This window comes from Ahaetulla prasina, chromosome 1 (genome assembly GCF_028640845.1).
Source record: "Ahaetulla prasina isolate Xishuangbanna chromosome 1, ASM2864084v1, whole genome shotgun sequence".
Taxonomy (NCBI): Eukaryota; Metazoa; Chordata; class Lepidosauria; order Squamata; family Colubridae; genus Ahaetulla; species Ahaetulla prasina.
In genome coordinates this window covers 207,867,388-207,880,554 of record NC_080539.1, presented here as the reverse complement: position 1 = coordinate 207,880,554, position 13,167 = coordinate 207,867,388, and the positions used below count along the sequence as shown (strand labels likewise).

At 43.8% G+C, this 13,167-nt stretch overlaps 1 protein-coding gene across 1 annotated transcript in view; it reads left to right on the top strand.

Moving 5' to 3' along the window:
- ITGAV (integrin subunit alpha V) overlaps positions 1-3,959 on the top strand; it is a 95,460-nt gene extending 91,501 nt beyond the window's left edge. Inside the window, exon 30 of the mRNA XM_058189166.1 lies at positions 907-3,959. Coding sequence (XP_058045149.1) covers positions 907-1,002 — 96 coding nt within the window. The 3' untranslated portion in view covers positions 1,003-3,959. The remainder of the gene's footprint in view (positions 1-906) is intronic.
- The last annotated feature ends 9,208 nt before the right edge of the window (positions 3,960-13,167 follow it).

Sequence of the window (13,167 nt, the reverse complement as noted above, 5' to 3'; positions counted from 1 at the left end):
TCTATGGCTTGAAAAGGTACAGAAATTTGGGGGTGGGGAGGGCAGGCAGGATATAGTGCCAGCAAGGAGAATAGATCAGTGACTCTGAAGTTGGAACATTTCAACTTGAAGACAAGATTGACCTGTTCAAATATTGTCCATGGCCATTTGCCACAGTTTTTCCTGTGAAGAAGAAGAAGCTGAAAATTAAATTGAAAAACTGTTGCTCTCTTGGCTGAGACTATTGCTTGAAAGGTCTCTGTGGAAATGATAGAAATTGGCATGCATAAATTAATGCAAATATGCATGTTCTGTGTGAGTGGATTATACCAGTACGGTATGTCAGATCTTTCCAGCTTATCTGATACAATACAATCAACATGCTCACTAGCCTCAAGCTCAGTGGTGAAATCCAATTTTTTTTACTACCGGTTCTGTGGGCGTGGCTTGGTGGACGTGGCAGGGGAAGGATACTGCAAAATCTCCATTCCCACCCCACTCTGGGGCCAGCCAGAGGTGATATTTGCCAGTTCTCCGAACTACTCAAAATTTCCGCTACCGGTTCTTTATAACCTGTCAGAACCTTCTGGATTTCACCCCTGCTCAAGCTTTATATGGAAAGAAAAGTTTGGTAATAATTGCTATATTTGTGGTGGAATCATCAACTAAAGGAGGGGAAGAAGTAAAAAGTGTTGCTTCGAGGGAGGAAATGGCAGAGGCAAGACTATTAAAGCTTTTATCTATGGCTTCTGGAGAGAATGCAGTCAGTCTGGTGAGATTATTATAAATAGGTTTTCTATGTATCGACAACAAAGGTTCTTTATCAACAATAAAGAAACTGCTTTGGTCTATTCATGGAGTTATTGTGGTTGCTTGCACCTGACATTATCCCAGTTCCTGCTATATAATGTCTTCTCTGCATTATAGGTGGGTTTCTTCAAACGTGTGCGGCCACCTCAGGAAGAACAAGAAAGAGAACAACTGCAACCTCATGAAAATGGAGAAGGGACCTCAGAAGCTTAAGCAGTATTTTAACTGCGTCTTTTTACCAAAAGATTTAGAATGATTGCCAACTTCCTTTAGAAATATGCATTTTGATCCTTGAGGACTGCGTAGCAAATGCCTTTTTTTGCTATTGGCAAAATTAACTGGGAACTGAAAAATGACACGTTTGTTTCCCTCATATTAATCACGTTCACATGTGTGACTAATACAGGTGCACTGACTAATGTATTTTAGTGCCACAATTTTGCTTACTATGTCCAAAAGACAAAGTGAGGAGGTGGGGGGGGGCGTTGGTTGGTTGGTTTTTATTTTTATTTTTTTTATTGGTACAACTTGAGCTCCTCCACTACTTGCAAACTTGTAACAACTACATCTGTCTAGAGAACATGAACATAAACTGAAGACCTGCTCTTGAACTGGACTTTCCCAAGGTACTCACCAGTTTCTGAAGAATTTTTTTCACCTTTTCTAAGTTGGGAGAGATGAACAGCACGAAGCGTTGAGTGAATACTGACAGATCTACTTCAATTGACTATTTAGGGATAACTTCTGTATAGAAGACGACCTCGGTGTCACCGTGATGTGGTTCCCATTTAAGGAATTGCTCTCTGTTTTATGGAATCTTTCATCTGGAAAGATGTACTTTGGTTGTATGGAAGATCACAGATCCCATTTACCAGTTCCCATATCCAGTTTTATGTAGCATCATGAAATTGACTGATTCATGCAATTGTTTTCTGATACCCTTTTTAAATTTTCTGTGGGTTTTTTTACATTAAAAAAAGAAATCAAAATCTGTGCCAAGTAGTCCAAATTCTACACTTAGGATAAATCATTCCAAAATGTTCCTGAATAATTTAATTCTGTTTTGCCTATGTTCATAGTTATTATAAAGGATTAAGTAAATTATAGAACGGCAATTTGAGAGCCCCAGCTTACAACCAATATGAGCCCCCTATTCCAAACCTCTTTGAGAAATGATTGCTGAATACTGAAAGTATTCTGGGATGGAAAGCCCATAGAAACTCTAGTTTAAGCCCTCAAAAAGGGCTATCACGATTAAAAAAGAAAAGTAATACCCACAATAGCCTGACTAGGTGGCTCAGTGGCTAAGATACTGAACTTGTCCATTCGAAAGACCAGTAGTTCGGCAGTTCAAATCCCTAGTACAGGTCACCTGTTTATATGTGAGATAAGACTTCAATGATCACTGGCCTTCAGCTCCCCTCCCACAAATGCAAACTTGGCCAATGAAAGTTCTTGTGTTCCCAAACTAAATACACTCCCATTTATAAACCTAACAATAAATGTTAGGTTATTTATTGTTTTAGTGGTCAAGCGGTAATGATGCTGAGGAATGATGTGTTTTTTAATGGAGCGCACCTAGCCTCTCCCCAATTTTATGCCCTTTGTATCCATTCCACAGTTTTTGCACTTGATTTGCTACATTCCAGCCAGCAACATCAGAGTGTGGCATCAAACAAAATTGCTTGAATTTCAGGGTACAGTTGTAAAAAAGAACTCAGTAACTGAAAGCATGAGAATGCTGGAGAGAGAAATGTTTGTTCTGAGTAAAGTGTAAGAAATTGATTGGGAGCCATCCGGAATTAATTATAAGAGGACAGCTATATAAATTCTATCAATAAATAAACATGCTAATGTTGGACAAGAAAACACCTCAACCCAGGCATCTAGCATTAGCCACAATCATACTAAAATGACAAACTATGCACAGTGTACAATGTACCATCCTTTGGTTCTGACATTACAAAATTACAAGTACATAAGTAATTTTGTCACAATTTTTGTTCCTTGACTCCTCATCCACTCATTCCTTTCAAATACCCATGAGCTTTAAAGATCTCTCTTAAGACCACTGGAGTGAATGGAACTTCTTTTTGAGGTTTTCTGGGATCCTGGCAGGGATTTTCAGTACACAGGCAAGCATATACCTCAGCTGAGAAAGTTGATAAAAAATGCAAGGGTTTATATAAAGAGTTCGTTTATGGAGATCACTGAGGCCAGATACATAAAGCCACTCTAAAAATTTTAAGGCTTCATTTTAGACATTTTGTCTTTTCTTACTTCTTTTTGGAGAAAATGTAAAGGTATGATTTAGTTGAGAAATAAAAGAATGTTTTATTTCTTTTATTACTATGATTTGTTCGGTTACTATAAAGACAAATGGGTCCCACATATAAGCTGTCAAGCCTTATATGTTCAGCCATTGATAAAAATTATAAAGCTTTCACTATCTGAGAAATGTTATTACTAGCTTTCCTAAATACTTTTCTTCAGTTTTGCTCAATAGCAAAATCTAAATAGGCTGAACTGCAGTGTTTGATATATGGTCCGGTTCAAATATACATGTATATTGATTTTTATTTTTATTTTTTACTATTGATTACTTTATTCTTGCTGACCAGCAAGTGGCATTTATGTACCAGTGAGAAATAGTGAGTCTGAAGCAATATGAGAAAAGACATCTTGTAAAAATGGAAAGTGCGTGCATTTGTGTGTGTGTGTGTGTGTGTGTGTGTGTGCTACTTGTGAAGTGGCTTGTATTATTGAATGAACACTTACAAAGTTTTGAATGTAAGAAATGGCAAGCACATGAACCACTTTCCATTCATATTCTGTATGTACAAAATTTTACTCACTTGATCTCCTTCTCAAATAGTTTCACTTGCATAAATGACTGTTCAAATACATATATTTTTAACTATGAATGACTGGGCTATTTTGACAGTGCTCGGTGGAACATAAAGCTTGCTTATACACTTTTCTGCCTAGATATATCAATGGCCAACCTGAAGAAGAAGAATCGTGTTCAGTACTTCTGAATGAACAGAATCGGCACAGAGCTTTTTAGCCATAATTCCGGTATTATATGTCCAGATCTCTGTGCAACAGCTGTTATTCTACAGAGCCATTGAAGGTGGAGGGAAAATAATAATAAAAACTCCATGACACTGGCATGGTTTATGCTCTTTTGTAACATATAATGATTATTACACGTTAGTTTTTAAACTAATTTCTGCTTCCATATTCTTCAACCTCTTGAATAATTCCTCATGTTCCACCAGTTTTCTCTGGAGTATTTCTACCATTCTGGAGAACAATGTACAATGAAAATATGGCACTTTTCATACTTTCATATAAAGTTGTGGCTGCTTTTATAAAGTCAGAGAGAGAGGAGGCCAAATAAAAACTCCACTGGAGGGAATACCTGTTACAACTTGGGACATCTGTATCTATGAGAGAGGCAGACTTTGCCCCTGAAGGCTTCTGTCTCCTTTGCAAAATATTTTTTGCACCTCTGCAGGCCACTGTCGTCCGCAGGAAAAGTATTTTGCAAAGGGGACAGAAGCCTTCAGGAGCTTCTCAACCCCCGTAATTGAAATTCCTTGGTCAACAATATCTGTAGAAGGCCTCCTCTGCTGGAGAAAGTAGGGTGGATTCATCCTGTAGGAGCAAGATGGTTGCTCAGATAACCAGGTCCCATGCTATGAAGGGCTCTAAAGATGATAACTAACACCTTAAATTTGATCTGGAAACAAGCTGGCAACCAATGTGGCATGCGTAGCAGCAGTGTTCCATGTGCTACCCTCCATTACTATCTGTGCTGTTCTGTTCTGAACCAGCTTACAAATACTTTTTTGGGGTAGCCTCATCAGGGGTGAAATGCTCTGAAGTCTGCTACCGGTTCGCTTCGCTACTTGTTCACTTTGCACGTGCATGTGCGGTGTGCGCCAAATATGCTCTTTGCGTGCATGTGCACAGCAGGCGCTACCGCACAGTGCTGAAAAAGGAAAATTAAGAAGCCTTTTCTGAGTCTGCAAAGGTAAGTAGAACAGCAAGGGCAGGGGAACAGCTATGCCGCATGATTTAGATTCGCAAGATTTCTTGCTTTTTAGCAAATATAAATCGTGTGGCAGAACTGATCATCAGAAATACTGGTTTGCCTGAACCGGTAGCATTTTTTTTTACTATCGGTTTGGGCGAACCAGTCCAAACCGGTAGCATTTCACCTGTGAGCCTCATGTAGAGGGCATTGCAGGAATCCAAACAAGATGACAAGCACATGAGTGACTGAGCACAGGGTGCAACTGGCACACCACACAAGTTGCAAAAAGACTCTCCTAGCTATAACTGCCACCTGCTCTTCGAGTATGAAGAGATTGAAAAACGATGGAATTATCATTTTTTGACAACTTCTGTAATATCCTGATTGATTTCCACTGGTAATAGGTGGTAGAAATAACTATCAAAATACTAACAAAAATAACCAATAAAATGCTTACTGTTTGATGGTGATCAAATTTTTAATATCCTCATAATTCTATTCTGGGTATTTTTCTCCATTTTAGTAGGGAAAAAAACATCAAATTTTGCTACTTTACAGAATAACATGGTTGGAAGGGACTTCGAGGTCTTCTGGTCCAACCCTCTGCTCAAGCAGGAAACTCTATACCAGTGATGGCTAATCTTTATGTGTGCCGACACCCATAATGCAATATGCCCCCCCTTCACATGCGTGCATGACCCTCCCATGCTCCCCCACCCCCCTGCGCATGCATACACGATCCCGCCTTCCTTCCATTTTTGGGCCTAGTATGCCTCCCTGCAGCCTCCTGGGCCCAAAAATGGGCCATGGAGGGGCGCCGCACCCCCACACTACCTGTTATGTTTGGGTATTGACGAGGCAGGAGACCAGGTTAGTGACAACAGCTCTTTAATATAGTGTGACCCAGCAAAACTCTGGAGAAAAACCTCTCCTTATATACACTTCAGCCTGAGGCTGCATCCAATCAGAAACGAGATATTTCCCGCCTAAAACTCCCGCCAAAACTTACAGTAATACATTACACTCCTTCCCTCCCAGAAGGCACTTTGCCAATATTTGCATATTACTTCTCTACGTAGTCCTGCAGGTACGTGGGGCGTCTCCTGACTCTCCCGGACCTGCGCAGTTCACTTTCTGGAGTTGAGTCGAGCTTGCCGGAGGGACTTTTCGTTCCTCTGAGCTCCTCCTCCCGCCATCCGGCCCTGGATTATTCGCCGGCTCGGACCTGCTGTCCTCTAGAGGGACCGGAGGGTGTCGCTGGACCTCGCCTGACTCAGATAAGTCTCTGTTTGGTTCTTTGCTTACGCTTTCTGTTTGTTCTTGGCTCCAGTCAGCTGTGGGGTTAATTAAATCATAGTCAGGGCTGTTCTCGCCTAATTCTGCCTTATCGCTCAATCTGTTTCTTAATTGATCTATGTGGCGCCTCCAGATTCTGCCATCGTCTAGTTCCACTAGATAAGATTTGGGGCCCGTTTGTCTATGACTATCCCCTCTTCCAGTTAGGGCCGTCGCTGTAATTATGTGCCCACACCGAGTCTCCTATGTTTAACTCTCGGATTCTATCTGGTTTTGTTTTGAACCCGTCCTGTACGTAGTTCGGTGTAGCCGGTCTAGCGGGCACCGTAGCTTCCGCCCATTAATAGCTCGGCTGGGCTGCGGCGGTGGCCACACAGGGGTCCTGTGTTGACGGTTAGGAATGCGTCGATTTGTGCCTGCCAATCGCCGGGCCGCCGTGATAGCGCTTCTTTGCACTCCGGACAAAGCGTTCAGCAAGGCCGTTCGACGCAGGGTGGAACGGCGCTGAGAGGGCATGTCGGATGCCCTCTTCAGCCAGGTACCCTTCAAATAATGCTGCGGTGAACTGAGGGCCGTTATCGGACACGAGGGTGTCCGGTAGCCCGTGCGTGGCGAAAAGGTGTTTTAGTGCTGAGATGACAGCTCCGCGGTTGTGGATTTCATTAGGATGATCTCCAGCCATTTGGAGAATGCATCCACCACAATTAGAAATGTTTGGCCGTGGAAGGGGCCGGCAAAATCAATGTGTATGCGGGACCAAGGGCCTTGGGGTTTCTCCCACTCCAAAACTGGGGCCGTGGGTGGTAGTGGTCTGGATTCTTGACATCCTTGGCATCGGCCAACCCTGTCACTGATTTCCCTGTCCATTAGGGGCCACCAGACATAGCTCCTAGCCAAACCCTTCATCCTCACAATTCCTGGGTGACCCTCATGCAGGAGTTCCAGAACTTTTTTTCTCAGCTTCTCTGGAACTACCACCCTATCCCCCCAGAGCAGGCACCCCTTGCACAGACAATTCCCTTTTTCTTTACAAATTCCTTGAAACGTCGCCCGGTAGCAGCGGCCATCCCTTGAACCCAACTGATTACAGTTCTTAAAACAACGTCCCGGTAGGAGGCCCGAGCCACTTCCTGCGATGTGACTGGCCAGAGTCCAAAGAGTCAATTAGTAGAACGGTGTGCCCGGGTGGGGTCCTCGATTTCCTGGCAATGGGCATCTGCTCAATGCGTCCGCATGCCCCAGCTCCTTTCCAGGCCGATGCTGCAGCTTGTAGGAGTATGCGGTCAAAAAATAGTCCATCTGGTCAGTCTAGGTGAGAGTGCTACTGGCGTTGGGCGGTCGCCAGCCAGTAACCCCAATAGCGGTCTGTGATCAGTGACAATTTCAAAGTCTCGCCCAAAACGTATTCGTGAAATTTTTCACCCTGACACTATTGCGAGAGCCTCCTATCTAGCTGGCTGTAATTCCTTTCAGCCGGGACATCGTTCGTGAATAGAACGCTATAGGGGCTTCAGTGCCGTTTGGGAGTCTGTGGCTAAGTACAGCTCCTACTCCATAGGGGACGCATCACAAACCAATACTAACGGCAGTCTGTTGTTGTATTGTATTAACAGGCTATCGCTTGATAGCAAACTTTTACTGCCTCAAATGCCCTATTCTCTGACTTCCCCACGACCAAGCAGTGTTTTTCCAAGCAATTTATGCAGCGGTTCAGCAACGGTTGCCTTGTCTTTTAAAAACACGGCGTAAAGTTTACCAGACCCAGGAAAGCCTGGAGTTCTGTCTTGTTTTTGGGTGCTGGGGCTCTCTTTATCGCTTGACTTTGCTCTCAGTGGGGTGAATCCTTTTGTCTATTCTATAGCCCAAAATTCAACAGATTCGACCCCTATCTGACACTTGCTTGCTTTGACTTTTAATCCTGCCGACCTAAAATGGCCAAAACTTTCCTTAATCGCTTCCCCAGTTCTCTTAAATCTTCCCTGATACCAACACATCATCGAAATAGGGTACGACTCGGTAACCCTTGTAGGAGCCGCTCCATCAAATTTTGAATAGCCCGGGGCCACACTCACCCCGAACTGTAACCGGGTGCACTTAAAGGCACCCGGTGCGTTACAATGGTCTGGGCTTCAGCTGTGCTAGCATCTACGGGTAGCTGTTGGTACGCTTGTGCCAAGTCTAATTTGGCGAAAACTTGTCCGTGCCCTAGTGAGTGCAATAAGTGTTGCACTACTGGAACTGGGTAGGCGCTTTTGCAATGCTTTGTTCAAGGTAGCCTTGTAATCAGCGCAAATTCTTATGGACCCGTCTGGTTTTATAGGGTGACGATTGGCGTCTCCCATTTGGCATGGTCAACTGGCACTAGTATCCCTGGCTGACTAATTTATCTAACTCTTTGTCGATTTTAGGTTTGAGTGCAAAAGGAACCCTCCTTGCCTTTAACCTAATGGGAGCTATTTGGGGTCTAAATTGAAGGAGATAGGGGTCCCTTGTACTTGCCTAAACGGTCCTCGAATCGCCTGCGAATTCCTCCATTAGGGCGTTTTGCAGGTTGCATCCGCTCCGTGGACGCCAGTCACCCCATTCCCAACGCCCGGAACCAGTCTAGCCCCAGCAAGCTTGGCAAGGTTCCTCGACTAACGTGATGGGCAGGGTCTTTTCGTATGTCCCGTACTTGACCTCGACGGTCGTTGTCCTCGAACAGGGATGCGGTTGCCCTGGTAATCCTGCACCCGGAGCCGTTGTTTCTGTAGCTTGCGCTTTGCGATGTGCGGCAAGGCTTTCACAAAAGTGTCCCAGGACATGATTGTGATAGCTGATCCTGTGTCTACTTCCAGTCGGCACGGTATGCCTTCAATTGTCGGGTTTGTGAAGATCTTTTCTTCGATGCGGGTAGCTGCGTGGTCTATGGTAACAGTCATTCGGTTTGACTTCGCTCTTTCTTTCCTGGCCAATCGCTGGTCGCCTCGCCGATCTCGCGCTCTGATTGGCTGGTTTGAAATTTCGGCGGAATGTGGGGTTTGCATCTCTGACTCAGAGCCGCTCTGATTGGCCGATTTGAATTTTCGGCGGAAGGTTGGGGTGCTCGGCAGACTTGAGCCAGGTGCCCTTCCTTTCACACCGCCGCAAATGGCGCCCCTGAACTTACATCTTTGGCGCTGATGTCGCCCGCAACTTCCGCATTCCTCCGGGTCTTCCCTTGTCGATTTTCCGGTGTAGTGGACTTCTTCCTCCTCTTCGCTGGTTGACTCACGATAGGTTTCTTCGTGGTGGACTGTGCTCGGCTTTGCGCCCGCCATCGGCGTGAGTCGCTTTGTAAGGTGTCTGCTGCATGGTTGGACATCTCATGGGCTCTGGCTTCGTCCAGGCGTTTGCCAATGTCAGGTTGCTCTTGGCTAGCAACCGTCTCCTCAAACGGATGTCTCTGACCCCCGTATAAGTTGTTCCAGCAGCTCTTCGTCCAGATCGCGGTACTGCAATGCTTGGAGGCTTGTCTCAGGGCTGCCATGTAGTCGCTGATAGACTCGCCTTCTTGTTGCCTGCGCCCCCAAACTCGCATCACCGAACGATTTGGACGGGCTGGTGCGTAGTGATTCTTCAGGAGGGTCTGAAGGGTCTGCCAGGATACGGAGTGTAGCGGTGTTGGCTCCGCTAGGGCTTCTGCGACTGCGATGACTGATCACCCACAGTGGCTTATGAAGTAAGCCCGTTTGCGGTTGTCGGAGACTCCTGTAGCTCGTTTGCCTCCAGGAAACTTTCAAACGGGTCATATATATTCCCCATGTCTCCTGGGCAGGGTCAAACGGAGTGGGTGGCGTGTAGCCGGTCATCGCTGCATTCGCCGTCACCTTGCTGGGTTTGATTCTCGTAGTGAGTTCAGCTCTGTTCTGGTGCTCTGCCTCAATATCCCACCTTCGTCGCCAATGTTATGTTTGGGTATTGACGAGGCAGGAGACCAGGTTAGTGACAACAGCTCTTTAATATAGTGTGACCCAGCAAAACTCTGGAGAAAAACCTCTCCTTATATACACTTCAGCCTGAGGCTGCATCCAATCAGAAACGAGATATTTCCCGCCTAAAAGTCCCGCCAAAACTTACAGTAATACATTACACTACCTCCCACCCCCTGTGCATGCATGTGCATCTCCCACATGCGCCCCACCCCCTGCGCATCCTAAAAAACAGCTGGCCGGTGGGAGGCGCGCTGTGAAGCTGATCTGGGCAACGGCTCGTATGCCTACAGAAAGCTCTGCGTGCCATAGGTTCGCCATCGTGGCTCTAAATCATTTCAAACAAATGGTTGTCCAATCTCTTTGTAATCTATGTAGTCTTTCCCATAAAAAGATATGTCTTGGGCCATTTAAAGGACCAGTGAAGTTATTGTGGTATATGAAGAGTTATACACCCGAATGGAAAATAATACTCAAGATTGGATAAAACACTGAAGCTAGCAAGCTATAGTGAGCTTCCTGTCAGCAACATTTGATGTCCTTGTACACATTTGCATAATCTCCAAGAGAGCTATTTTATATCCAGCAATAACAACACACAGTCATTTTTGCTAAATAATCTCAGTGGAATATCTTTTGTGCTTTCCTGGAAACAAAAATCAAATGTTTTCTATGGATAATAAAATATACCAAGCACTGGTTTTAAATTAATAGGAAATACCTTTGGCAAACAAAGGATCACTTTTTTTTCACACATTGATTTATGTGAAGGTGTGGGATTTATTTTTTTAAAGTTGTGCTCTAATGCTTCCAGCAAAGCCAGCTTGCAAGAGCAGCAGCTGATGATGATTAGATTAGTAAAAGCCTGCTTGAGGTTGCTGGTAGGGGATCAGCCTGCTGTCCCATTAACCTAATGAATTATAAGAGAGTGTAAGTTCCTCATGGTGTGCACTTCAGACCATGACAAAAGCAATCTTCCTCAACCCTTTACTTTCTAGAAGTACTGGCTTTCTACCAGAAAAAAAAAACAGGCCCATATGAAATATGGTCATTACACATATCCTATCGTTAAGATCGTAAGGTTGCACATATTCAGAGAAAGCCCTATTTTTAACTACCGTAATGCCCAAATTTGCCTCAAAATGCTCCTAAGCTGAAGGACATTCCAACTGCAACGTGGGTCATATTGCATTTTGTGGAAGTGACCTAACCTTGCAAAGGGTTGTATCATGGCATAATGGTTTCAGTCCAGCATGTCATATAAATTGAGAGTCCAGTCGAAGGAATTCAGGAAGTTTACAAACATGGCGTAGAACAGTATCTTTTCGGCTCGGTGGACTGACGGAGACAACTGCGGCGGTGGGAGAGAGGGGATGGTTTTGCACATGTGCGCATGCTCACCCACCAGTTCCATGGCCCGGTTCTGAATGGGCTACAGTCCAGACCACGGATCGGGAGTTGGGAACCCCTGGAGTAGAAAGCAATAGCTCTCTTCCACATACCACTAGCTGGCCTATGAAATGCACCGTCTGGAGCAAATAGCCATCCAAACAGCCTGATTCATCCCATGTTTGTCTAGTCCAGAACTGCGGACCTAGCCACATCTGATGGCAGCAGATTTCACAGCTTAACAATGCATTGTTTAAAATATTTTCTTTTACTGCTTCTGAATTGCTTGCATTGGTTTTTAATAGATGAGTCAGAGTTCTAATATTAAGAGGTCAGGGGACAGGGCACATCCATTATCTACATTTTCTGTATTATGCCTGATATACGTCTACCATGTCTATTGTTTCTCCTTTTGCTCCAAGTTAAAAGCAACCACTCACCCAGCTTGAAGTGTTCCTTTAGGATTGTATTTCTTACGTTATCTACTATCCAGGGCAATATGGAATCATTAGCAAACATACCCAATTCATTGCTCACTCTTTAATTTATTCCTGTCTTCTGCTTCTAAGTTTTGGGGACTTTTCCTTTTATTCCAGGGCTGCTGTATATATTCAGTACTCTTTGAAGAATGATTTTACCTATTATTTTTTTTGGGGGGGGGGAGGGGGAGGGGGATGTTCATGTACACAATGTTGTGCCCAAGAATACAGTGTTGATTTTTTTTAAAAAAAATTCTGGATTCACAAGGCAAGAAAAAGCTAAAGTGGTCCCTTCTCTGCAAAGCTTGTTTTCCCATCAGTATTACCGTGTTTCTCTGAAAATAAGACCCTTATATTTTTTTTGAACCCTGAAATAAGTGCTTGGCCTTATTGCCATGCGCTTAAAAGCCCAATTGGGCTTATTATCAGGGATGTCTTATTTTGGGGGAAGCATAATTGCTATCATTTTACCTGTTGTTCTTATGCCTCCAAATTTTCTGTACCCTCACCATCTGTTTTAAAAATCGAAGTAATGCTAATTATTTTTCAGTCCTTGGGAGCAAATGCTAACCTTAAAAGAAGCTATATTTTTTAGATCAGCAATTTTACTTTTTAATTAAGAATCCTCAGATGACTGTCATAGTAGAATATTCTATTTCTAATTGGTTAATTTTTTAAAATTTTTAACCTTTATTTGTTTTGGTACATCTTATTTTCTCCTTGAAATCTCGACATTGTTTCCAGTTTAATCACTTATAAATCATGGACAAGATCAATTTGCATGTAATCATAAATGCAAAGGCTTTTTTGTGTCCTTGTAATGCTAAACAATGTGGATTTGGAGCAGGGATTTGATATTTAAAGTGAAATTTGTTGCTTGCAACATAGCATAAGCTTCAGAGATATATTTTAAAAGCTTATAGCGAGTAAGCGGGGTGGGTGGCGGGAGAAGTGGCAGACAAAAGTGATTACCTATGATAACATAAAAAGATATATGTTGTAGACCTAATTTTGCTGAAGACCATTATCTTCATGACCTGTTGACCAAGGGAACAAATTAATAGGGGCATTGATGAGTGCCCAGTTTCTGGAACTGCAGGCAGCAGACCTTGAAATATCAGCTGCAAAGAGAGGATAAAAGCTGCCAAATCTGTAACTAGCATGGCTAGTTACAGATTTGGCATAAGGGCAAAATTCCTATGGTTTCTGGTGGATCCAAAAT